The sequence below is a fragment of the Coregonus clupeaformis genome, unplaced genomic scaffold, assembly GCF_020615455.1.
Source record: "Coregonus clupeaformis isolate EN_2021a unplaced genomic scaffold, ASM2061545v1 scaf0250, whole genome shotgun sequence".
In the NCBI taxonomy this organism is placed as follows: Eukaryota; Metazoa; Chordata; class Actinopteri; order Salmoniformes; family Salmonidae; genus Coregonus; species Coregonus clupeaformis.
Window position 1 is genome coordinate 27,501 of NW_025533705.1, and position 27,849 is coordinate 55,349.

Genomic DNA, 27,849 nt, shown 5'->3' on the forward strand with positions numbered 1-27,849 from the left:
CCGATGACGTGGATGCCGATTAACCCACTGTTCCCCGGGCGCCGATGACGTGGATGCCAATTAACCCACTGTTCCCCGGGCGCCGATGACGTGGATGCCGATTAACCCACTGTTCCCCGGGCGCCGATGACGTGGATGCCGATTAACCCACTGTTCCCCGGGCGCCGATGACGTGGATGCTGATTAAGGAGGCCCCCTGCACCTCTCTAATTCAGAGAGGTTGGGTTGAATACGGAAGACACATTTAAGTTGAATGCATTCAGTTGTACAACTGACTAGGTATCCCCCTTTCCCTGTATGGGTTGGGATTATGGTTCATTGTTTAGCTAGCTAGCTACATGTCTAAACAAAAGACTCCACTTCGCCAGATGATTACATGACACTTCAAGTTAGCCAGGTGTGTCTGGGGGTGATTATAGAATTTATTTCACATGACTCATCAATTTAAACAAGTGTTTCTGGGTAAGCATCATGTAATAATTATACAATATTTTTATCTGGACACTTTCTATTTTTGATATTGCTACTATGCAAACATACAAGTAACCATTTCACTGTACCGTTTACACCAGGGATCATCAACTAGATTCAGCCGCGGGCCGGTTTTATCTTGAGCGGATGGTCAGGGGGGCAGAACATAACTACAAATTATTTATAAACTGCAATTTGACCGCAAGAATCCCAAACAGATATCATATTTTACTAAAACATACTGTACTAATTTCAAACCATACTGTACTAACCCTTACATTTGTACACTATCACATGTACAATATTTGTCTATTATGCATGGGTTTTACTTGGGAACAGATTTTTTCAATTAAAATCACTTGAAGCTGATTTCCTGGTGTTTTTGCAGCCTTTTATATCCAACAATGAAAATTCCCCCAAAGTGTTTTTTACTAATATTTATTTTTGCTCAGAAAACTTTGGGGCCAAATAATAAATGCGGGACACATTTGGCCAGTTGGGGAGCCCTGGTTTACACCTTCTGTATTCTGTGCATGTGACAAATAAACGTTTATTTTATTTTATATTGTATGTGTTTACCAGAGACATGTGAAGAACAACATTACCTGCACCAAAGTCAGATTAGGATATAGGCCAAGGACTAGATAAAGTGTATTTTTACTGCTAATTTTTGCTACTACTTTCACCACTTTTAGTCTTAATCTTTGGTTGTTTACTACACTACCTTACTCATTCGGTTTAGCAAATGGCCTCACATGTGAATCCTTAAAGAGATGGGTGGGGCTAAGGCTTAAGAGGGTGTGAACGATGCTGAATGGGTGTTGACAAAGAAGAGCTCTCCAGTAGGTGTACCTAAACATTCAAGGGCCATTTTCTCAAAAGTGGGGTTACAATTGTACAACTTTCATAGCAGAATGACTTTCCCATTGTTCCTCAACTGCAGTGTACGATATGCCATTTTGTATCTCTGAGTCTCAACTTTTAACCAATGAACAGCATTTCAAATTTTGCAACAAGACCAAATAGAGGAGGTCGGTCACATATATCATTTTTCATATTTTCTGAATATTTGTACTATGTACTTGAGCTGGTGTGCTCTAAAGTAACTACAACTCAGCAATTTATAATGATTTTTTACCAGAAAGGGAGTTATTGTTTATGGCCATCTCATGAGATCGCTTTGAGCCCCTGTACCAGCTGTCCTCTGTCGGGGGCTTGGTTGTTTCCTCCATGGCTGTGGATGAACCTCCAGATACCTCTCCCTGTCCTAGTCAATCAACTGCCTGGGCACAGCCTGGACCACCGCCGCCCCCCTCCACTGGGCCGTGCTCTCTGGATCAGAGCTCTGTCCCTTTGGCGGTTGTGGCCTGCACGCAGCCGGCATCTCAGCAGCCCTCTTCTCAGGTGAGTTCTGTGTCATGAAGCTGGTTGAGAGAATGCCAAGCGTGTGGAAAGCTGTCATCAAGGCAAAGGTGGCTACTTTGAAGAAACTCAAATATAAAATATATTTTGATTTGTTTAACACTTTTCTGGTTAAAAACATGATTCCATATGTGTTATTTCATAGTTTGGATGTCTTCACTACTATTGTACAATGTAGGAAATAGTAAAAATAAAGAAGAACCCTTGAATGAGTAGGTGTGTCCAATCTTTTGACTGGTACTGTAACCTGTATATCTGTACCTGGGGCAAAGACTTTGTGTTTTCCTGAGGCAAAAGTTCAGGATATCACCAGGTTGCTTCCCGAGGCTGTGAGTCAGTCACCAGGGGCTGATACTGTCATGGTTCATGTGGGGCCAAATTACATTATGAAGAGTAGCTCAGAACAGCTGAAGATGGATTTTTAAAGAACTGATTGAAAGAACTAAGCATGCACCCACTAAGAAAATGACTGTAAAAACGGTTAAATCCCTGTGGATTGATGAGGAATTGAAAAATTGAATGGTTGAGAGGGATGAGGCAAAAGAGATGGCAAATAAGTCTGGCTGCACAACCGATTGGCCAACGTACTGCAAATTGAGAAATCATGTGACTAAACTGAATAAAAATAAGAAACTACACTATGAAACAAAGGTAAATGACATAAAGAATGGTAGCAAAAGCTTTGGAGCACCATCAATGAAATTGTGGGCAAAAAGGCAAACTCCGCTCCATCATTCATTGAATCAGATGGCTCATTCATCACAAAACCCACTGATTTGGCCAACTACTTTAATGCTTTTTTCATTGGCAAGATTAGCAAACTTAGGCATGACGCTACACATCCAAGTATATCTGACCAAATTATGAAAGACAAGCATTGTAATTTTGAATTCCGTAAAGTAAGTGTGGAAGAGGTGAAAAAAGTATTATTGTCGATCAACAATGACAAGCCACCGGGGTCTGACAACTTGGATGGAAAATTACTGAGGATAATAGCAGACAATATTGCCACTCCTATTTGCCACATCTTCAATCTAAGCCTACTAGAAAGTGTGTGCCCTCAGGCCTGAAGGGAAGCAAAAGTCATTCCGCTACCTAAGAATAGTAAAGCCCCCTTTACTGGCTCAAATAGCCGACCAATCAGCCTGTTACCAACTCTTAGTAAACCTTTAGAAAAAGTTGTGTTTGACCAGAAACAATGCTATTTTACAGTAAACTAATTGACAACAGACTTTCAGCACGCTAATAGGGAAGAACATTCAACAAGCACAGCACTTACAAAAATGACTGATGATTGGCTGAGAGAAATTGATGATAAAAAGATTGTGGGGGCTGTTTTGTTAGACTTCAGTGCAGCTTATGACATTATCGATCATAGTCTGTTGCTGGAAAAACGTATGTGTTATGGCTTTACACCCCCTGCTATATTGTGGATAAAGAGTTACCTGTCTAACAGAACACAGAGTGTGTTCTTTAATGGAAGCCTCTCTAATAAAATCCAGGAAGAATCAGGAATTCCCCAGGGCAGCTGTCTAGGCCTCTTACTTTTTTAAATCTTTACTAACGACATGCCACTGGCTTTAAGTAAAGCCAGTATGTCTATGTATGCGGATGACTCAACACTATACACGTCAGCTACAACAGCGACTGAAATGACAGCAACACTTAAAGAGCGGCAGTTAGTTTCAGAAATATTTAAAAAACTGAAAGCATTGTATTTGCAACAAATCATTTACTAAACCCTAAACCTAAACTAAATCTTGTTATGAATAATGTGGAAATTGAGCAAGTTGAGGAGACTAAATTGCTTGGAGTATCCCAGGATTGTAAACTGTCATGGTCAAAACATACTGATACAACAGTAGCTAGGATGGGGAGAAGTCTGTCTATAATAAAGTTCTGCTCTGCATTCTTAACAGCACTATCAACAAGGTAGGACCTACAGGCCCGAGTTTTGTCACACCTGGACTACTGTTCAGTCATGTGGTCAGGTGCCACAAAGAGGGACTTAGGAAAATTGCAATTGGCTCAGAACAGGGCAGCATGGCTGGCACATGGATTTACACAGAGAGCTAACATTAATAATATGCGTGTCAATCTCTCCTGGCTCAAAGTGAAGGAGAGATTGACTTCATCACTACTTGTATTTGTGAGAGGTATTGACATGTTGAATGAACCGAGCTGTCTGTTTGAACTACTGGCACACAGCCAGAATACCCATGCATATACCACAACACATGCCACCAGAGGTCTCTTCACAGTCCGCAAGTCTGAACAGACTATGGGAGGCGCTCAGTACTACAGTCGTGGTCAAAAGTTTTGAGAATGACACAAGTATTGGTCTTCACAAAGTTCGCTGCTTCAGTGTTTTTAGATATTTTTGTCAGATGTTTTGTTCCCTGAGCCACTTAGTTATCACTTTTGCCTCATGGCAAGGTGCTCCATCATGCTGGAAAAGGCATTATTCGTCACCAAACTGCTCTTGGATGGTTGGGAGAAGTTGCTCTCGGAGGATGTGTTGGTACCATTCTTTATTCATGGCTGTGTTCTTAGGCAAAATTGTGAGTGAGCCCAATTCCCTTGGCTGAGAAGCAACCCCACACATGAATGGTCTCAGGATGCTTTACTGTTGGCATGACACAGGACTGATGGTAGCGCTCACCTTGTCTTCTCCGGACAAGCTTTTTTCCGGATGCCCCAAACAATCAGAAAGGGGATTCATCAGAGAAAATTACTTTACCCCAGTCCTCTGCAGTCCAATCCCTGTACCTTTTGCAGAATATCAGTCTGTCCCTGAGGTTTTTCCTGGAGAGAAGTGGCTTCCTCGCTTCCCTTCTTGACACCAGGCCATCCTCCAAAAGTCTTCGCCTCACTGTGCGTGCAGATGCACTCACACCTGCCTGCTGCCATTCCTGAGCAAGCTCTGCACTGGTGGTGCCCCAATCCCGCAGCTGAATCAATTTTAGGAGACGGTCCTTGCGCTTGCTGGACTTTCTTGGGCGCCCTGAAGCCTTCTTCACAACAATTGAACATCTCTCCTTGAAGTTATTGATGAGCCGATAAATGGTTGATTTAGGTGCAATCTTACTAGCAGCAATATCTTTGCCTGTGAAGCCCTTTTTGTGCAAAGCAATGATGACGGCACGTGTTTCTTGCAGGTAACCATGGTTAACAGAGGAAGAACAATGGTTTCAAGCACAACCTTCCTTTTAAAGTTTCCAGTCTGTTATTTTAACTCAATCAGCATGACAGAGTGATCTCCAGCCTTGTCCTCGTCAACACTCTCACCTGTGTTAACGAGAAAATCACTGACATGATGTCAGCTGGTCCTTTTGTGGCAGCGCTGAAATGCAGTGGAAATGTTTTTTGGGGATTAAGTTCATTTTCATGTCAAAGAGGGACTTTGCAATTAATTGCAATTCATCTGATCACTCTTCATAACATTCTGGAGTATATGCAAATTGCCATCATAAAAACTGAGGCAGCAGACTTTGTGAAAATTAATATTTGTGTCATTTTCAAAACTTTTGACCACGACTTTACATCCACATAAAGTAACTCATGCCTAGCAGTAAAATTAGATACAAAAAAACCAAGATAAAAATACATATTATGGAACAGCAGGGACTGTGAAGCAACACAAACATGCATACAAACACACAATAACATACGCACTATACACACATGTACACATGGATTTTGTGTTGTAGATATGTGGTAGTAGAGTAGAGGCCTGAGGGCACACACTTAATATGTTGTGAAATCTGTTATGAATGTATTGTAATGTTTTAAAAATGTATAACTGCCTAAATTCTGCTGGACCCGAGGAAGAGTAGCTGCTGCCTTGGTAGGAACTAATGGGGATCCATAATAAACCCCAGGAAGAGTAGCTGCTGCCTTGGCAGGAACTAATGGGGATCCATAATAAACCCCAGGAAGAGTAGCTGCTGCCTTGGCAGGAACTAATGGGGATCCATAATAAACCCCAGGAAGAGTAGCTGCTACCTTGGCAGGAACTAATGGGGATCCATAATAAACCCCAGGAAGAGTAGCTGCTGCCTTGGTAGGAACTAATGGGGATCCATAATAAACCCCAGGAAGAGTAGCTGCTGCCTTGGCAGGAACTAATGGGGATCCATAATAAACCCCAGTAGCTGCTGCCTTGGCAGGAACTAATGGGGATCCATAATAAACCCCAGGAAGAGTAGCTGCTGCCTTGGCAGGAACTAATGGGGATCCATAATAAACCCCAGGAAGAGTAGCTGCTGCCTTGGCAGGAACTAATGGGGATCCATAATAAACCCCAGGAAGAGTAGCTGCTGCCTTGGCAGGAACTAATGGGGATCCATAATAAACCCCAGGAAGAGTAGCTGCTGCCTTGGCAGGAACTAATGGGGATCCATAATAAACCCCAGGAAGAGTAGCTGCTGCCTTGGTAGGAACTAATGGGGATCCATAATAAACCCCAGGGAGAGTAGCTGCTGCCTTGGCAGGAACTAATGGGGATCAATCAATCAATCAATCAATTTTATTTTATATAGCCCTTCATACATTAGCTAATATCTCGAAGTGCTGTACAGACACCCAGCCTAAAACCCCAAACAGCTAGTAATGCAGGTGTAGAAGCACGGTGGCTAGGAAAAACTCCCTAGAAAGGCCAAAACCTAGGAAGAAACCTAGAGAGGAACCAGGCTATGAGGGGTGGCCAGTCCTCTTCTGGCTGTGCCGGGTGGAGATTATAACAGAACCATGCCAAGATGTTCAAAAATGTTCATAAGTGACAAGCATGGTCAAATAATAATCAGGAATAAATCTCAGTTGGCTTTTCATAGCCGATCATTAAGAGTTGAAAACAGCAGGTCTGGGACAAGTAGGGGTTCCATAACCGCAGGCAGAACAGTTAAAACTGGAATAGCAGCAAGGCTAGGCGGACTGGGGACAGCAAGGAGTCACCACGGCCGGTAGTCCCGACGTATGGTCCTAGGGCTCAGGTCTCTCAGTTGGCTTTTCTAGCCGATCATTAAGAGTTGAAAACAGCAGGTCTGGGACAGGTAGGGTTTCGGAACCGCAGGCAGAACAGTTGAAACTGGAATAGCAGCAAGGCCAGGCGGACTGGGGACAGCAAGGTGTCAGCATGCCCGGTAGTCCTGACGTATGGTCCTAGGGCTCAGGTTCTCAGAGAGAAAGAGAGAACGAGAGAATTAGAGAGAGCATACTTAAATTCACACAGGACACTGGATAAGACAGGAGAAGTACTCCAGGTATAACCAACTAACCCCAGCCCCCGACACATAAACTACTGCAGCATAAATACTGGAGGCTGAGACAGGAGCGGTCCGGAGACACTGTGGCCCCATCCGAAGACTCCTGGGCCAGACTACACTCAATCATATGACCTACTGAAGAGATAAGTCTTCAGTAAAGACTTAAAGGTTGAGACCGAGTCTGCGTCTCTCACATGGGTAGGCAAACTGTTCCATAAAAATGGAGATCTATAGGAGAAAGCCCTGCCTCCCGCTGTTTGCTTAGAAATTCTAGGGACAATTAGGAGGCCTGCGTCTTGTGACCGTAGCGTACGTATTGGTATGTACGGCAGGACCAACTCGGAAAGATAGGTAGGAGCAAGCCCATGTAACGCTTTATAGGTTAACAGTAAAACCTTGAAATCAGCCCTTGCCTTAACAGGAAGCCAGTGTAGGGAAGCTAGCACTGGAGTAATATGATCAAATTTCTTGGTTCTAGTCAGGATTCTAGCAGCCGTATTTAGCACTAACTGAAGTTTATTTAGTGCTTTATCCGGTAGCCGGAAAGTAGAGCATTGCAGTAGTCTAACCTAGAAGTAACAAATGCATGGATTAATTTTTCTGCATCATTTTTGGACAGAAAATTTCTGATTTTTGCAATGTTACGTAGATGGAAAAAGCTGTCCTTGAAACAGTCTTGATATGTTCGTCAAAAGAGAGATCAGGGTCAAGAGTAACGCCGAGGTCCTTCACAGTTTTATTTGAGACGACTTTACAACCATCAAGATGAATTGTCAGATTTAACAGAAGATCTCTTTGTTTCTTGGGACCTAGAACAAGCATCTCTGTTTTGTCCGAGTTTAAAAGTAGAACGTTTTCAGCCATCCACTTCCTTATGTCTGAAACACAGGCTTCTAGCGAGGGCAATTTTTGGGGGCTTCACCATGTTTCATTGAAATGTACAGCTGTGTGTCATCCGCATAGCAGTGAAAGTTAACATTATGTTTTCGAATAACATCCCCAAGAGGTAAAATATATAGTGAAAACAATAGTGGTCCTAAAACGGAACCTTGAGGAACACCGAAATGTACAGTTGATTTGTCGGAGGACAGACCATTCACAGAGACAAACTGATATCTTTCCGACAGGTAAGATCTAAACCAGGCCAGAACTTGTCCGTGTAGACCAATTTGGGTTTCCAGTCTCTCCAAAAGAATGTGGTGATCGATGGTGTCAAAGGCAGCACTAAGGTCTAGTAGCACGAGGACAGATGCAGAGCCTCGGTCTGACGCCATTAAAAGGTCATTTACCACCTTCACAAGTGCAGTCTCAGTGCTATGATGGGGTCTAAAACCAGACTGAAGCATTTCGTATACATTGTTTGTCTTCAGAAAGGCAGTGAGTTGCTGCGCAACAGCTTTTTCTAAAATTTTTGAGAGGAATGGAAGATTCGATATAGGCCGATAGTTTTTTATATTTTCCGGGTCAAGGTTTGGCTTTTTCAAGAGAGGCTTTATCACTGCCACTTTTAGTGAGTTTGGTACACATCCGGTGGATAGAGAGCTGTTTATTATGTTCAACATAGGAGGGCCAAGCACAGGAAGCAGCTCCTTCAGCAGTTTAGTAGGAATAGGATCCAGTATGCAGCTTGAAGGTTTAGAGGCCATGATTATTTTCATCATTGTGTCAAGAGATATAGTATTAAAACACTTAAGTGTCTCCCTGATCCCAGGCCCTCGCAGAGCTGTGCAGATCCAGGACAGCTAAGCCCTGGATTCAAAGAGGAGTCCGTAATTTGCTTTCTAATGGTCATGATCTTTTCCTCAAAGAAGTTCATGAATTTATTACTGCTGAAGTGAAAGCCATCCTCTCTTGGGGAATGCTGCTTTTTAGTTAGCTTTGCAACAGTATCAAAAAGAAATTTTGGATTGTTCTTATTTTCCTCGATTAAGTTGGAAAAGTAGGATGATCGAGCAGCAGTGAGGGCTCTTCGGTACTGCACGGTACTGTCTTTCCAAGCTAGTCGGAAGACTTCCAGTTTGGTGTGGCGCCATTTCCGTTCCAATTTCCTGGAAGCTTGCTTCAAAGCTCGGGTATTTTCTGTATACCAGGGAGCTAGTTTCTTATGACAAATGTTTTTCGTTTTTAGGGGTGCAACTGCATCTAGGGTATTGCGCAAGGTTAAATTGAGTTCCTCAGTTAAGTGGTTAACTGATTTTTGTCCTCTGACGTCCTTGGGTAGGCAGAAGGAGTCTGGAAGGGCATCAAGGAATTTTTGTGTTGTCTGAGAATTTATAGCACGACTTTTGATGCTCCTTGGTTGGGGTCTGAGCAGATTATTTGTTGCGATTGCAAACGTAATAAAATGGTGGTCCGATAGTCCAGGATTTTGTGGAAAAACATTAAGATCTACAACATTTATTCCATGGGACAAAACTAGGTCCACTAATGGGGATCCATAATAAACCCCAGGAAGAGTAGCTGCTGCCTTGGTAGGAACTAATGGGGTTCCATAATAAACCCCAGGAAGAGTAGCTGCTGCCTTGGCAGGAACTAATGGGGATCCATAATAAACCCCAGGAAGAGTAGCTGCTGCCTTGGCAGGAACTAATGGGGATCCATAATAAACCCCAGGAAGAGTAGCTGCTCCCTTGGCAGGAACTAATGGGGATCCATAATAAACCCCAGGAAGAGTAGCTGCTGCCTTGGCAGGAACTAATGGGGATACATAATACACCCCAGGAAGAGTAGCTGCTGCCTTGGTAGGAACTAATGGGGTTCCATAATAAACCCCAGGAAGAGTAGCTGCTGCCTTGGTAGGAACTAATGGGGTTCCATAATAAACCCCAGGAAGAGTAGCTGCTGCCTTGGCAGGAACTAATGGGGATCCATAATAAACCCCAGGAAGAGTAGCTGCTGCCTTGGCAGGAACTAATGGGGATCCATAATAAACCCCAGGAAGAGTAGCTGCTGCCTTGGTAGGAACTAATGGGGATCCATAATAAACCCCAGGAAGAGTAGCTGCTGCCTTGGCAGGAACTAATGGGGATCCATAATAAACCCCAGTAGCTGCTGCCTTGGCAGGAACTAATGGGGATCCATAATAAACCCCAGGAAGAGTAGCTGCTGCCTTGGCAGGAACTAATGGGGATCCATAATAAACCCCAGGAAGAGTAGCTGCTGCCTTGGCAGGAACTAATGGGGATCCATAATAAACCCCAGGAAGAGTAGCTGCTGCCTTGGCAGGAACTAATGGGGATCCATAATAAACCCCAGGAAGAGTAGCTGCTGCCTTGGTAGGAACTAATGGGGATCCATAATAAACCCCAGGGAGAGTAGCTGCTGCCTTGGCAGGAACTAATGGGGATCCATAATAAACCCCAGGAAGAGTAGCTGCTGCCTTGGTAGGAACTAATGGGGTTCCATAATAAACCCCAGGAAGAGTAGCTGCTGCCTTGGCAGGAACTAATGGGGATCCATAATAAACCCCAGGAAGAGTAGCTGCTGCCTTGGCAGGAACTAATGGGGATCCATAATAAACCCCAGGAAGAGTAGCTGCTGCCTTGGCAGGAACTAATGGGGATCCATAATAAACCACAGGAAGAGTAGCTGCTGCCTTGGTAGGAACTAATGGGGATCCATAATAAATACAATATACAAATACAAATGAGAAATAATTATGTTTGGGCATGTCTATTTAGGCGGAAATCCACATTATGCCCTTGAACTTGTAAAAACCAGACTATTTCCAGACAGAGTAGTTCCTGAAGGTTCAGACTTACTCGTTGCCAATCTGTTGTTATGTCTCGTGGGTTTCATAACCATGCCTTAATAACAATTCAATAATGATGAGACAGGAGACAGGAATTAGTTCAACCATTTATCTAGAACGTGACATCTACAACATATTAGAACCCCCATGATGCTCTCTACGGTAAGCATATTAGAACCCCCATGATTCTCTCTACGGTAAGCATATTAGAACCCCCATGATGCTCTCTACGGTAAGCATATTAGAACCCCCATGATGCTCTCTACGGTAAGCATATTAGAACCCCCATGATGCTCTCTACGGTAAGCATATTAGAACCCCCATGATGCTCTCTATGGTAAGTATGGAGGGGCAAATGGGACAACCCTATCCAACTAGCTAGCGTCCTCGATCATTAAAAGCTTTGTATAACATTAGCAGCAATGTCTTAAAGGCAGCACATTAAACAACCTTAAATGACAAGGGAAAATAAACTCACTGTAACTCTGAGCACTGTGTGTTTCAGCATAGTTCGAGACACCTACTACCCTCTACCTATCTCTATGTTCTCTGTGTTCAGTTAGGGGCAACAACATATTCATGTCTTGTTGGTTATTTACACAATAGGCACTAAAATAGTCTAATCTACCCACTCTACACTTGGCTGATGAACAGCAGGTTGATTCTACTGATGAACAGCAGGTTGATTCCACTGATGAACAGCAGGTTGATTCCACTGATGAACAGCAGGTTGATTGTACTGATGAACAGCAGGTTGATTGTACTGATGAACAGCAGGTTGACTCCACGCTTGGCTGATGTAGTTGACTCGAACAGCAAGTTGAGGCTTTTTCCTAAAACAGCTGTGAAGAACAGCTCTCTCAGAGTTTTAAATATCTCAAAATTGAGCATGTATATTTAAAAGGAATTGTTTGCAGAAAACAATGTAATTTAATGAATACTACCACTATTCCTCCCTGTAACAGTTGATCTGGAGTGAAAGTGTTAAGCTGGAATGAGGTGGTTGGTCTTGATGATGTTTGGTTTAGTTTGCTTATTATTAGAACCTATAATAATAATATTGTTATTTCTACAGCACCTCGGCAACCAGAAGGCTCTGTTCAGGAAAAAGAGTAGGACCATTATCTTAATAAATATTGACCTTCTAAATCCTATATACAATTACTATAACAACAACACTAGGTACTATGATGACAACATTAGGTACTATAATGACAACATTAGGTACTATAATGACAACATTAGGTACTATAACAACAACACTAGGTACTATAACAACAACACTAGGTACTATGATGACAACATTAGGTACTATAATGACAACATTAGGTACTATAATGACAACATTAGGTACTATAATGACAACATTAGGTACTATGATGACAACATTAGGTACTATGATGACAACATTAGGTACTATAATGACAACATTAGGTACTATAATGACAACACTAGGTACTATGATGACAACATTAGGTACTATACTGACAACATTAGGTACTATAATGACAACATTAGGTACTATAATGACAACACAGGATTAAGAATGATTGGTTACACATTGAACTCAAATGAAACATCGTCAATGGTTCGTTTGCTATTGCAGTCAGATGCATTGTGGTTGACATAAAATCATTTTATAATAAATAGCTCTCTCTCTCTGACAAAGCTAGACATCTATTATCAAATGTTCCCTATAAATATATTTTGTAAGTACATCTTCACAAAAGCACACAATGTGCTCACACAATGTTGTTTGTGTTAAATACTAATAAACCCCCTGGTGGTATAGAATCCAGAGGTTCCCTCTCTGAAGGGTTAGGTATACTGTCTATCCCTCTCAGATGTGGTGATGCTGGGATTCCATCACACTCTGCCTGTTGTCCCTGTGTGTTCATGAAGACATTAAACAGAGTATTGACAGCCTGATGATCAGATTATGTATGTTCTGCCTGTAGCCGAGTACTGTAGGGAACCAATAATACACAACCTGACATCATTTCATATTATGGTTCTGGAATATCTGGATATGATTCTGGAGATGTGAGTATGTCTGTGGGTCTGTAGTTTAGGAACCAAAAGGTGATTTAACCTTTGACAGCGTCATCTTGCCATCGTTATAATAATACTGACATTTTAACATAATGTATAACATAATATGTATATATTATCGTTTTTACAGTGACTTTTAGAAATATCTAGATTTGTTGTAGAAATATGAGCGGCAGTAAACAAAAATAGCTGGATATTGAAATTCTATACAACTAGAAAGATTTCCTAAGAGTAACGTTGTAACATGACAGGCCAGTTGGTAGAGCATGGTGCTTGCAACGCCAGGGTTGTGGGTTCGATTCCCACGGGGGGCCAGTATGAAAAACGTATGCACTCACTAACTGTAAGTGGCTCTGGATAAGAGCGTCTGCTAAATGACTCAAATATAAATGACTGGGGCTTCAGTCCAACTGCTCTGGTGATATATGGTGCTTTCAACTCAAACAACCTGTCACTTCACACTGCTGCTTAGGGGGTCTCTAACACGAAAGTGAACCAGCACCTCTCTCTCTCTCTCTCTCTCTCTCTCTCTCTCTCTCTCTCTCTCCCCTCCGGTGATGTTGTGAGGTGAGAAAGGCAGGGTGGAGTGATATCTGCATGGAGTCCAGAGGAGAAAGGATCCCATTTCATCTCGCCACCTCCGTCGCCCTGAGCAACCGGCTCTCCCTCAACGTGTCCGAACTTTGACCCTTCGTGGAATCTGACTGAACCCCGCCCCCAGCACTGAGTGATGATATCATGACGGACAAGTTCCTGCCAATGAGGCTACTGGGGGATGGTACTCTGCGGTGGAAGGAGCTCTTCCTGGGTGGGGCCGTGTGGGCATATCTGACGCTGGGGCATAACGTTGGGGATCCACGGGGGGCCAGTCGGGAGCGAAGAGACAAATCACGCGTCCCATTGGGCGACAGAGTCTCCAGGAGCTGGGAGGCGGCGCCAAAGCGTACTTCCTGGTCCATCTCGGCGGCCTCTACTAGGAGGGGGGACAGGGTTCCTCTGCGTCTGCTACAGGAGTCACAACACAGTTTTTTGTATCCCGGGATAGAGCAGTATCTCGCCAGGACCTCCATCTGACAGAATATAGACTTATCCCCGTTACACGGCTCATCTGAAACACACAAACATAATATCAAGCCTTTAAATGAGGATATTCGAAAGTTTTGACATAGTAATGAGAACAGTCTCTTATATCATAGATTCCCACATCCATACTTCCATGTCAATTTCTGCTTGTTCCAGTACACAGTGAACCACCCCGGCACGGTGAACAGCAGTTAAAGGTTAGGGGATATCTCCTCCTTATCAGTGTGGTGTAATCCACCAAGCTGTCATGTTCTATAGCAGAGGATTTACAGCCTCCCTCAGCTGAACGCTGTGGAACAAGGTTCATTAATATCTTATATACCTCTCTCCCTCCCTCTCTCCCTCCCTAGTTATTCAACTCCCTCCCTCTCACTCCTTCCCTAGTTATTCATCTCCCTCCGTAGTTACTCAACTCCCTTCCTCCCTCCCTCTCTCCCTCCATCACTAGTTATGGAACTCCCTCCCTCCCAAGTTATTCAACTCCCTCCCTCCATCACTAGTTATATAACTCCCTCCCTAGTTATTCAACTCCCTCCCTAGTTATTCAAAACCCTCACTTCCTCGCTAGTTATTAATCTCCCTCCCTCCCTATTTATTCAACTCCCTCCCTCCTTAGTTATTCATCTCCCTCCCGCCCGCCCTCCTTCCCTGTCTTGTTATTCAACTCCCTCCCTCCCTATTTATTCATCTCCCTCCCTCCCTAGTTATTAATCTCCCTCCCTCCCTAGTTATTAATCTCCCTCCCTCCCTATTTATTCAACTCCCGCCCTCCTTCCCTGTCTTGTTATTCAACTCCCTCCCTATTTATTCATCTCCCTCCCTCCCTAGTTATTAATCTCCCTCCCTCCCTAGTTATTAATCTCCTCCCTCCCTATTTATTCAACTCCCTCCCTCCTTAGTTATTCATCTCCCTCCCGCCCGCCCTCCTTCCCTGTCTTGTTATTCAACTCCCTCCCTCCCTCTCTAGTTAGGCAACTACTTCCCTAGTTATTAATTTCCTTCCCTCCCTCCCTAGTTATTCAACTCCCGTGCTCCCTCCCTTGCTTGCTTGTATCTCCCTAACTCCCTCCCTCCCTAGTTATTCATCACCCTCCTGCCAATCCTCCCTAGTTATTTATCTCCCTCCCTCCCTCCCTCACCTAGTTATTCAACTCATTGCTCCCTAGTTATTCATCTTCCTCCCTCCCTAGTTATTGATCTCCCTCCCTCCCATCCTCCCTAGTTATTCAGCTCCCTCTATCCTTAGTTATTCATCTTCCTCCCTCCCTAGTTATTAATTTCCCTCCCTCCCATCCTCCCTAGTTATTCAGCTCCCCTTTTCCCTAGTTATTCAACTCCCTCCCTCCCTCCCTCCCTAGTTATTCATCTCCCTCCTTCCCCCCTCCCTAGTTATTCAACTCCCTCCGTGCCTCCTTCCCCCTCCCTAGTTATTCATCTCCCTCCCTCCCAAGTTATTCAACACCCCTTTCTATCAAAATCCCTCCCTAGTTATTCCTCTCACTCCGTAGTTACTCAACTCCCTTCCCACATCCCTAGTTATTTAACTCCTGCCCTCCCTAGTTATTCATCTACCCCTCTCCCTCCCTGGTTATTCAACTCCCACCTCTCTCCCTAGTTATACATCACCCTCCCTCTCACTCCCTCCCTAGTTATTAATCTCCCTCCGTAGTTACTCAACTCCCATCCTCCCTCCCTAGTTATTCATATCCATCCCTCCCTAGATATTTAACTCCCTCCCTCCCTAGTTATTCATCCCCCTCCCTCCCTGGTTATTTAACTCCCTCCCTACCTAGTTATTCATCTCTCTCCGTAGTTATTCAACTCCTCCCTCCCTCCCTAGTTATTCAACTCCCTACCTCCAATCCTCCCTAGTTATTCATCCCCCTCCCACCCTAGTTATTTAACTCCCTCCCTCCCTAGATATTTAACTCCCTCCCTCCCTAGTTATTCATCTCCATCTCTCCCTAGTTATTCATCTCCCTCCCTAGTTATTCAACTCCCTACCTCCAATCCTCCCTAGTTATTCATCTCCATCTCTCCCTAGTTATTCATCTCCCTCCCGCCAATCCTCCCTAGTTATTAAACTCCCTCCCTCCCTAGTTATTCAACTCCCTCCGTCCCTCCTTCCCCCCCTCCCTAGTTATTCATCTCCCTTGCTTTTATCTCCCTAACTAATTTCCTCCTTAGTTATTTAACTCCTTCACTCCCACCCTAGTTATTAATCTCCCTACCTCACATCCTCCCTAGTTATTCAACTCCTTTGCTCCCTAGTTATTCATCTCCCTCACTCCCTAGATATTTAACTCCCTCCCTCCCTAGTTATTCATCTCCCTCCCACCCTAGTTATTTAACTCCCTCCCTCCCTAGTTATTTAACTCCCTCCCTCCCTAGTTATTCATCTCCCTCCGTAGTTATTCAACTCCCCCCCCCCTCCCTAGTTATTCAACTCCCTACCTCCAATCCTCCCTAGTTATTCATCTCCATCTCTCCCTAGTTATTCATCTCCCTCCCGCCAATCCTCCCTAGTTATTTAACTCCCCCCCTCCCTAGTTATTCATCTAACTCCATCCGTATTTGTTCAGCTCCCTCTCTCCCTAGTTATTTATCTCCCTCCCTCCCTCTCTCCCTCCCTCACCTAGTTATTCAACTCATTGCTCCCTAGTTATTCATCTTCCTCCCTCCCTAGTTATTAATCTCCCTCCCTCCCATCCTCCCTAGTTATTCAGCTCCTTCGCTCCCTAGTTATTCATCTCCCTCCCTCCCTATCTCCCTCCCTAGTTATTAATCTCCCTCCCTCCAATCCTCCCTAGTTATTCATCTCCATCCCTCCCTAGTTATTCAAATCCCTCCCTTCCTACCTCCCTCCCTAGTTAGGCAACTACCTCCCTAGTTAATAATCTCCCTCCCACCCTCCCTAGTTGTTCCTCCCTCCGTCCCTAGTTATTCATCTCCCTACCTCCCATCCTCCCTAGTTATTCAGCTCCCTCTATCCCTAGTTATTAATCTCCCTCCCTCCCTAGTTATTCAAGTCCCTTTCTCCCTAGTTATTCAAATCCCTCCCTCCCTAGTTTTACAAATCCCTTCCTCGCTAGTTATTCATCTACCTCCTTCCATCCCTAGTTATTCAACTCCCTTCCTCCCTAGTTATTCAACTCCCTCCCTCCCTCCCTAGTTATTCAATTCCTGTGCTCCCTCCCTTGCTTTTATCTCCCTAACTCCCTACCTCCTTAATTATTTAACTCCTTCACTCCCACCCTAGTTATTCATCTCCCTCCCTCCCTAGTTATTCATCTACCTCATCCCTAGTTACTCATCACCCTCCCTCCCATCCTCCCTAGTTATTAATTTCCCTCCCTCCCTAGTTATTCAACTCCCCCCTCTCTCCCTAGTTATTAATCTACCTCATCCCATCCTCCCTAGTTATTCATCTCCCTCCCTCCCTAGTTATTCATCTCCCTCCCTCCAATCCTCCCTAGTTATTCATCTACCTCCCTCCCTAGTATTTCAACTCCCTCCCTAGTATTCCAACTCCATCCCTCATTCCGAAGTTATTCAACTCCATCACTCCCTCCCTCCCTTCCTCCCTCCCTCCCATCCTCCCTTGTTATTCAGCTCCCTCTATCACTAGTTCATCTCCCTTCCTCGCTAGTTATTCATCTACCTCCTTCCATCCCTAGTTATTCATCTACCTCCTTCCATCCCTAGTTATTCATCTACCTCCCTCCCTAGTATTTCAACTCCCTCCCTAGTATTCCAACTCCATCCCTCATTCCGAAGTTATTCAACTCCATCACTCCCTCCCTCCCTCCCTTCCTCCCTCCCTCCCATCCTCCCTTGTTATTCAGCTCCCTCTATCGCTAGTTCATCTCCCTTCCTCGCTAGTTATTCATCTACCTCCTTCCATCCCTAGTTATTAATCTCCCTCCCTCCCTCCCCAAGTTATTCAACTCCTTCCGTCCCTCCTTCCCCTCCCTAGTTATTCAACTCCGTGCTCCCTCCTTGATTTTATCTCCCTAACTCCTTCCTCCTTAGTTATTTAACTCCTTCACTCCCTCCCTAGTTATTCATCTCCCTCCCTCCCAAGTTATTCAACACCCTTTCTATCAAAATCCCTCCCTAGTTATTCCTCTCACTCCGTAGTTACTCAACTCCCTTCCTACCTCCCTAGTTATTTGTGGGAATACAGCCAGATAATGTGGAGTGTCATTCATTTTTTTCAGACTATGTATAGCTGCCTCACTGTCTCTGATTGGGGCGGCAGGTAGCTTAGTGGGTAAGAGCGTTGTGCCAGTAAACCGAAAGGTTGCTGGTTCTAATCCCGAGCCGACTAGGTGAAAAATCTGTCGATGTGCCCTTGAGCAAGGCACTTAACCCTAATTGCTTCTGTAAGTCGCTCTGGATAAGATCGTCTGCTAAATGTAAATTTAACTCCCGCCCTCCCTAGTTATTCATCTACCCCTCTCCCTCCCTAGTTATTCATCTCTCCCTATTTATTTATCTCCGTCCCTGCCTCCTTCGCTAGTTATTAATCTCCCTCCCTCCAATCCTCCCTAGTTTTTCATCTCCCCCCTTCCCTCGTTAGTCATCTACCTCTCTCCGTAGTTATTCATCTCCCTCCCTCCCTTCCTAGTTATTCATGTTTCTCCCTCCCTAGTTATTCAACTCATCCCTCCCTAGTTATTGAAATCTCCCCTCTTTCCCTAATTATTAATCTACCTCCATCCCATCCTCCCTAGTTATTAATCTCCTTCCTCCCATCCCCCTCGCTAATCATCTCCTCCCTACCCTAGTTATTCATCTCGCTCCCTCCAATTCTCCCTAGTTATTCATCTCCCTCCTCTAATCCTCCCTAGTTATTCATCTCCCTCCTCTAATCCTCCCTAGTTATTCATCTACCTCCCTCCAATTCTCCCTAGTTATTCATCTCCCTCCCCTCCAATTCTCCTAGTTATTCATCTCCTCTAATCCTCCCTAGTTATTCATCTACCTCCCTCCAATCCTCCCTAGTTATTCATCTCTTCCTAGTTATTCATCTCCCTCCCTCCCTAGTTATTAATCTCCCTCCCGCCCTCACTCCCTCTCTTGTTATTCAACTCCTCCTCCCTATTTATGCAACTACCTCCCTCCCATCCTCCCTAGTTATTCAGCTCCCTCAACCTCCCTAGTTATTCAGCTCCCTCAACCCCTCCCTAGTTATTCATCTCCTCCTTCCCCTAGTTATTCAGCTCCTTCTCTCCCTATTTATTCATCTCCTCCCTCCAATCCTCCCTATTTATTCATCTCCCTCCCTCCCTCCATAGTTATTCATTTTGCTCCTCCCTAGTTATTCAAATCCCCCCTCTTTCCCTAGTTATTAATCTACCTGTAACACCTGACTCTGAGGACTCTCATTTGTTGAGTCAAGGTGTGTATTTTCTGTGTCGTGTTGTGCTATGTTGATTGTCTATGTTGAGATCTAGAATGTGTAGATCTATGTTGGCCGGTGTGGTTTCCCAATCAGAGGCAGCTGTAGCTCGTGTCTCTGATTGGGGTCCATACTTAGGCAGCCTTTTGGCACCTCTTAGTTGTGGGATCTTGTTCCGTGTGAGGTATGTTATTTTGTCTACCTTGGACTTCACGTTTCGTTTGTTGTTTTGTCGTGTGTTCAGTACGTAAATAAATATGAATGCATATCACGCTGCGCTTGGTCCTTCTCGTTCATGAACGATCGTGACAGAAGATCCCACCAAAATAGGACCAAGCAGCGTGTTCAGGAGCAAACGCCGGGAATTAAACAGGTGGCTACGTTAGTAGATGTCCTCCTCGGTTGGGGGAGAATCACGGAGGAGGAGGCCGTCCGTTACCGGAGGGCGATGAAGGCGGATGCCCAGGTAGGAGAGGAGAAACGGCACAACAGTGCCGACGACGGAGGACCCGAGAGGCAACCCCAAGAAAAAAAATTTGGGGGGCACACAGTGTGGACGACGAGGCAGCAAGAGGCAGCGACACAGGGCGGATCAGCAGGTTAGGGAGAGGAGGTCACGATGTTACGGGGGCTATTGGTTCAGAGGAGCAGGAGTTATTCGGTCAGGGAGGCGACAGGAGGCTATAAGGGAGAAGGAGAGTGTAGAGGCACGGCGAGAGGAGCTGGTTAGGCAGCAGAAGGAGCGGGGGGTTTATAAAGGAACCCAGTCCCGCTCCTCGCACTAGCAAGTGGTGCGTAGTCGCCAGTCCGGTCCGGCCCGTTCCTGCTCCCCGCACTAAGCCAGTGGTGTGTGTTCCCAGTGCACGGTCCGGCCCGTTCCTGCTCCTCGCATCAAGCCAGTGGTGCGCGTCGCCAGCCCGCCCGGGCTGTTCCTGCTCCTTGCATCAAGCCAGTGGTGCGCGTGCCGCCAGCCCGGCCCGTTCCTGCTCCCGCACCAGGCCAGTGGTGTGCGTCGCCAGCCCGGTCCGGCCTGTTCCTGCCCCTCGCACCAAGACAGTGGTGCGCGTCGCCAGCCCGGTCCGGCCTGTTCCTGGCCCCTCGCACCAAACCAGTGGTGCGCTGGTCGCCAGCCCGGTCCGGCCTGTTCCTGTCCCTCGCACCAAGCCAGTGGTGTGCGTCGCCAGCCCGGTCCGGCCTGTTCCTGCTCCCGCTCCAGGCCAGTGGTGTGCGTCGCCAGCCCGGTCGGCCTGTTCCTGCCCTCGCACCAAGCCAGTGGTGCGGGTCGCCAGCCCGTCCGAAGTTATTCAACTCCATCACTCCCTCCCTCCCTCCCTTCCTCCCTCCCTCCCATCCTCCCTTGTTATTCAGCTCCCTCTATCGCTAGTTCATCTCCCTTCCTCGCTAGTTATTCATCTACCTCCTTCCATCCCTAGTTATTAATCTCCCTCCCTCCCTCCCAAGTTATTCAACTCCTTCCGTCCCTCCTTCCCCCCCTCCCTAGTTATTCAACTCCCGTGCTCCCTCCCTTGATTTTATCTCCCTAACTCCCTTCCTCCTTAGTTATTTAACTCCTTCACTCCCTCCCTAGTTATTCATCTCCCTCCCTCCCAAGTTATTCAACACCCCTTTCTATCAAAATCCCTCCCTAGTTATTCCTCTCACTCCGTAGTTACTCAACTCCCTTCCTACCTCCCTAGTTATTTGTGGGAATACAGCCAGATAATGTGGAGTGTCATTCATTTTTTTCAGACTATGTATAGCTGCCTCACTGTCTCTAATTGGGGCGGCAGGTAGCTTAGTGGGTAAGAGCGTTGTGCCAGTAACCGAAAGGTTGCTGGTTCTAATCCCCGAGCCGACTAGGTGAAAAATCTGTCGATGTGCCCTTGAGCAAGGCACTTAACCCTAATTGCTTCTGTAAGTCGCTCTGGATAAGATCGTCTGCTAAATGTAAATTTAACTCCCGCCCTCCCTAGTTATTCATCTACCCCTCTCCCTCCCTAGTTATTCATCTCTCCCTATTTATTTATCTCCGTCCCTGCCTCCTTCGCTAGTTATTAATCTCCCTCCCTCCAATCCTCCCTAGTTTTTCATCTCCCCCCTTCCCTCGTTAGTCATCTACCTCTCTCCGTAGTTATTCATCTCCCTCCCTCCCTTCCTAGTTATTCATGTTTCTCCCTCCCTAGTTATTCAACTCATCCCTCCCTAGTTATTGAAATCTCCCCTCTTTCCCTAATTATTAATCTACCTCCATCCCATCCTCCCTAGTTATTAATCTCCCTCCCTCCCATCCCCCCTCGTTAATCATCTCCCTCCCTACCTAGTTATTCATCTCGCTCCCTCCAATTCTCCCTAGTTATTCATCTCCCTCCCTCTAATCCTCCCTAGTTATTCATCTCCCTCCCTCTAATCCTCCCTAGTTATTCATCTACCTCCCTCCAATTCTCCCTAGTTATTCATCTCCCTCCCTCCAATTCTCCCTAGTTATTCATCTCCCTCTAATCCTCCCTAGTTATTCATCTACCTCCCTCCAATCCTCCCTAGTTATTCATCTCTTCCTAGTTATTCATCTCCCTCCCTCCCTAGTTATTAATCTCCCTCCCGCCCTCACTCCCTCTCTTGTTATTCAACTCCCTCCCTCCCTATTTATGCAACTACCTCCCTCCCATCCTCCCTAGTTATTCAGCTCCCTCAACCCCTCCCTAGTTATTCAGCTCCCTCAACCCCTCCCTAGTTATTCATCTCCCTCCTTCCCTAGTTATTCAGCTCCTTCTCTCCCTATTTATTCATCTCCCTCCCTCCAATCCTCCCTATTTATTCATCTCCCTCCCTCCCTCCATAGTTATTCATTTTGCTCCCTCCCTAGTTATTCAAATCCCCCCTCTTTCCCTAGTTATTAATCTACCTGTAACACCCTGACTCTGAGGACTCTCATTTGTTGAGTCAAGGTGTGTATTTTCTGTGTCGTGTTGTGCTATGTTGATTGTCTATGTTGAGATCTAGAATGTGTAGATCTATGTTGGCCGGTGTGGTTCCCAATCAGAGGCAGCTGTAGCTCGTTGTCTCTGATTGGGGTCCATACTTAGGCAGCCTTTTGGCACCTCTTAGTTGTGGGATCTTGTTCCGTGTGAGGTATGTTATTTTGTCTACCTTGGACTTCACGTTTCGTTTGTTGTTTTGTCGTGTGTTCAGTACGTAAATAAATATGAATGCATATCACGCTGCGCCTTGGTCCTTCTCGTTCATGAACGATCGTGACAGAAGATCCCACCAAAATAGGACCAAGCAGCGTGTTCAGGAGCAAACGCCGGGAATTAAACAGGTGGTTACGTTAGTAGATGTCCTCCTCGGTTGGGGGAGAATCACGGAGGAGGAGGCCGTCCGTTACCGGAGGGCGATGAAGGCGGATGCCCAGGTAGGAGAGGAGAAACGGCGCCAACAGTGCCGACGACGGAGACCCGAGAGGCAACCCCAAGAAAAAAAATTTGGGGGGCACACAGTGTGGACGACGAGGCAGCAAGAGGCAGCGACAGGGCGGATCAGCAGGTTAGGAGAGGAGGTCACGATGTTACGGGGGCTATTGGTTCAGAGGGAGCAGGAGTTATTCGGTCAGAGGGAGGCGCTACAGGAGGCTATAAGGGAGAAGGAGAGTGTAGAGGCACGGCGAGAGGAGCTGGTTAGGCAGCAGAAGGAGCGGGGGTTTATAAAGGAACCCAGTCCCGCTCCTCGCACCAAGCAAGTGGTGCGTGTCGCCAGTCCGGTCCGGCCCGTTCCTGCTCCCCGCACTAAGCCAGTGGTGTGTGTTCCCAGTACGGTCCGGCCCGTTCCTGCTCCTCGCATCAAGCCAGTGGTGCGCGTCGCCAGCCCGGCCCGGCCTGTTCCTGCTCCTTGCATCAAGCCAGTGGTGCGCGTCGCCAGCCCGGCCCGGCCCGTTCCTGCTCCCCGCACCAGGCCAGTGGTGTGCGTCGCCAGCCCGGTCCGGCCTGTTCCTGCCCCTCGCACCAAGACAGTGGTGCGCGTCGCCAGCCTGGTCCGGCCTGTTCCTGGCCCTCGCACCAAACCAGTGGTGCGCGTCGCCAGCCCGGTCCGGCCTGTTCCTGTCCCTCGCACCAAGCCAGTGGTGTGCGTCGCCAGCCCGGTCCGGCCTGTTCCTGCTCCCCGCTCCAGGCCAGTGGTGTGCGTCGCCAGCCCGGTCCGGCCTGTTCCTGCCCCTCGCACCAAGCCAGTGGTGCGGGTCGCCAGCCCGGTCCGGCCTGTTCCTGCCCCTCGCACCAAGCCAGTGGTGCGCGTCGCCAGCCCGGTCCGGCCTGTTCCTGTCCCTCGCACCAAGCCAGTGGTGCGTGTGTCCAGTCCGGCATGGCCCGTGCCTGTTCCACCGGTGCCTGGTCCGGCACCGGTCAGCTGCTCCACTCTGGAGCTAGAGCAATCCGCTCCACCGTGGTCCAGTCCAGCTTTGGTCAGCGGTTCCACTCCGGAGCCAGAGCAATCCGCTCCACCGGGGTCCGGTCCAACTCCGGGCAGCGGATCCACTCCGGAGCCAGAGCAGTCCGCTCCACCGGTGCCTGATCCAGCTCCGGTCAGCGGTTCCACTCCGGAGCCAGAGCAGTTCGATCCACCGTCGTCGGGTCCAGCTCCAGTCAGCGGTTCCAGTCCAGACCCAGACGTCAGCCCCTCTCCAGGTTTGGGGTCTCCCACACCAGGGTCCAGACAGGGCTTGGTAAGTCGTGGGAGGAGGGAGAGGGGAAGCAGCGCGCCGAGGTCCAGACCAGACCAGGGGCGCAACAGGGAGGTGGAGAGTGAGAGGTCGTCACGCCCGGAGCCGGATCCACCTCCAAGGCGGAATGCCCACCCGGCCCCTACCCTGTTATGTTTATGTGGCGCGGTCGAAGTCCGTACCTTTGGGGGTACTGTCACGCCCCGACTCTGAGGACTCTCATTTGTTGAGTCAGGGTGTGTATTTTCTGTGTTGTGTTGTGCTATGTTGATTGTCTATGTTGAGATCTAGAATGTGTAGATCTATGTTGGCCGGTGTGGTTCCCAATCAGAGGCAGATGTAGCTCGTTGTCTCTGATTGGGGACCATACTTAGGCAGCCTTTTGGCACCTGTTAGTTGTGGGATCTTGTTCCGTGTGAGGTATGTTATTTTGTCTACCTTGGACTTCACGTTTCGTTTGTTGTTTTGTCGTGTGTTCAGTACGTAAATAAATATGAATGCATATCACGCTGCGCCTTGGTCCTTCTCGTTCATGAACGATCGTGACACTACCTCCATCCCATCCTCCCTAGTTATTAATCTCCCTCCCTCTCAACCACCCTAGTTAATCATATCCCTCCCTTCCTAGTTATTCATCTACAGTGAGGGAAAAGTATTTCATCCCCTGCTGATTTTGTATGTTTGCCCACTGACAAAGACATGATCAGTCTATAATTTTAATGGTAGGTTTATTTGAACAGTGAGAGACAGAATAACAAAACAAAAATCCAGAAAAACGCATGTCAAAAATGTTATAAATTGATTTGCATTTTAATGAGGGAAATAAGTATTTGACCCCTCTGCAAAACATGATTTAGCACTTGGTGGCAAAACCCTTGTTGGCAATCACAGAGGTCAGACGTTTCTTGTAGTTGGCCACCAGGTTTGCACACATCTCAGGAGGGATTTTGTCCCACTCCTCTTTGCAGATCTTCTCCAAGTCATTAAGGTTTCGAGCCTGACGTTTGGCAACTCGAACATTCAGCTCCCTCCACAGATTTTCTATGGGATTAAGGTCTGGAGACTGACTAGGCCACTCCTGGACCTTAATGTTCTTCTTCTTGAGACACTCCTTTGTTGCCTTGGCCATGTGTTTTGGGTCATTGTCATGCTGGAATACCCATCCACAACCCATTTTCAATGCCCTGACTGAGGGAAGGAGGTTCTCACCCAAGATTTGACGGTACATGGCACAGTCCATCGTCCCTTTGATGTGGTGAAGTTGTCCTGTCCCCTTAGCAGAAAAACACCCCCAAGGCATAATGTTTCCACCTCCATGTTTGACGGTGGGGATGGTGTTCTTGGGGTCATAGGCAGCATTCCTCCTCCTGCAGGATTTCAGTCCTTCACGGCGTAATGTGTTACCAATTGTTTTCTTGGTGACTATGGTCCCAGCTGCCTTGAGATCATTGACAAGATCCTCCCGTGTAGTTCTGGGCTGATTCCTCACCGTTCTCATGATCATTGCAACTCCACGGGGTGAGACCTTGCATGGAGCCCCAGGCCGAGGGAGATTGACAGTTCTTTTGTGTTTCTTCCATTTGCGAATAATCGCACCAACTGTTGTCACCTTCTCACCAAGCTGCTTGGCGATGGTCTTGTAGCCCATTCCAGCCTTGTGTACGTCTACAATCTTGTCCCTGACATCCTTGGAGAGCTCTTTGGTCTTGGCCATGGTGGAGTTTGGAATCTGATTGATTGATTGCTTCTGTGGACAGGTGTCTTTTATACAGGTAACAAACTGAGATTAGGAGCACTCTCTTTAAGAGTGTGCTCCTAATCTCAGCTCGTTACCTGTATAAAAGACACCTGGGAGCCAGAAATCTTTCTGATTGAGAGGGGGTCAAATACTTATTTCCCTCATTAAAATGCAAATCAATTTTAACATTTTTGACATGCGTTTTTCTGGATTTTTTGTTGTTGTTATTCTGTCTCTCACTGTTCAAATAAACCTACCATTAAAATTATAGACTGATCATTTCTTTGTCATTGGGCAAAAGTACAAAATCAGCAGGGGATCAAATACTTTTTTCCCTCACTGTACCTCCCTCCCTAGTTATTAATCTTCCTCCCTCCCTATATATTCAACTCCATCCCTCCATCCCAAGTTATTCAACTCCCTCCCTCCCTAATTATTAATCTACCCCTCTCCCTCTTTAGTTATTACACTCCCTCCCTAGTTATTCAACTCCCTCCCTCAATAGCTATTAATCTCCCTCCCGCCCTCAATTGTTATTCAACTCCCTCCCTCCCTGGTTATTCAAGTACTTTCCTTCCTATCTAGTTATTCAACTACCTCACCCCCTCCCTAGTTATTAATCTCCCTCCCTGCCTCCCTCCCTAGTTGTTCAAATCCCTCCCTCCGTAGTTAACTCCCTCCCTCCCTAGTTTTTCAACTCCTTCCCTCACTCCCTCCCTAGCTATTCATCTACCTCCCTTCAGCTCAATCTCTCCCTAGTTATTCATATCCCTCCCTCTCTCACTCCCTCCCTTGTTATTCATCTCCCTCAGTAGTTATTGAAATCCCTCCCTGCCTAGTTATTCAACTCCCCCCTCTCTCCCTAGTTATTAATCTCCCTCGATCCCTCTTTAGTTATTAAACCATCCCTCCCTACCTCCCTAGTTATTTAAATCCCTCCCTCCCTTCCTAGATATTCAACTCCCTGCCTCCCTCCCGCCCTAGTTATTCATCCCCCTCCCTCTCTAGTTATTCATCTCCCTCTGTAGATACTCAACTCCCTTCCTCCCTCCCTAGTTATTTAACTCCCACCCTCCCTAGTTATTAATCTACCCCTCTCACTCCCTAGTAATTCAACTTCCCCCTCTCTCTAGTTATTCATCTCCCTCCATCCCTCTTTAGTTAAACTCCCTCCCTACGTACTCAACTCCCTGCCTCCCTAGTTTTTAATCTCCGTCCCTCCCTAGATATTCAACTCCATTCCTCCATCCCTAGTTACTCAACTCCTTCCCTCCCTAGTTATTCAACTCCATTCCTCACTCCCTAGTTATTCAACTCCTTCCCTCATTCCCTCCTTAGCTATTCATCTACCTCCCTTCAGCTCCCTCTCTCCCTAATTATTCAACTCCATCCCTCCATCCCAAGTTATTTAACTCCCTCCCTAGTTATTTATATCCCTCCCTCTCTCACTCCCTCCCTTCTTATTCATCTCCCTCAGTAGTTATTCAAATCCCTTTAGTTATTCAACTCCATCCCTCCCTACCTCACTAGTTATTCAAATCCCTTCCTCCCTAGTTATTAATCTCCGCCCCGCCCGCCCTCCCTCCCTCCCTCCCTCTCTTTTTATTTAACTCCCTCACTCCCTTCCTAGATATTCAACTCCCTGCCTCCCTCCCTCCCTAGTTATTCAACTCCCTAACACCCTCCCTAGTTATTCATCTCCATCCATCCCTATATATTCATCTACCTCCCTCCCTATTTATTCATCTCTTTCCCTCTTTCACTCCCTCCCTAATTATTAATCTCCCTCCCTCCCTAGTTATTCAACTATATCCCTCCATTCCAAGTTATTTACCTCCCTCCATAGTTAGTAATCTCCCTCTGTAGTTCCTCAACTCCCTTCCTCCCTCCCTAGTTATTTAACTCCCACCCTCCCTAGTTATTCATCTACCCCTCTCCCTCCCTAGTAATTGA

At 46.5% G+C, this 27,849-nt stretch overlaps 1 protein-coding gene across 1 annotated transcript in view; it reads right to left on the reverse strand.

Annotated features, from left to right (window-relative positions):
* Positions 1-11,003: 11,003 nt before the first annotated feature.
* Positions 11,004-27,849, reverse strand: part of adamts3 (ADAM metallopeptidase with thrombospondin type 1 motif, 3) — a 384,520-nt gene continuing 367,674 nt past the window's right edge. Inside the window, exon 23 of the mRNA XM_041869483.2 lies at positions 11,004-14,068. Coding sequence (XP_041725417.2) covers positions 13,587-14,068 — 482 coding nt within the window. The 3' untranslated portion in view covers positions 11,004-13,586. The remainder of the gene's footprint in view (positions 14,069-27,849) is intronic.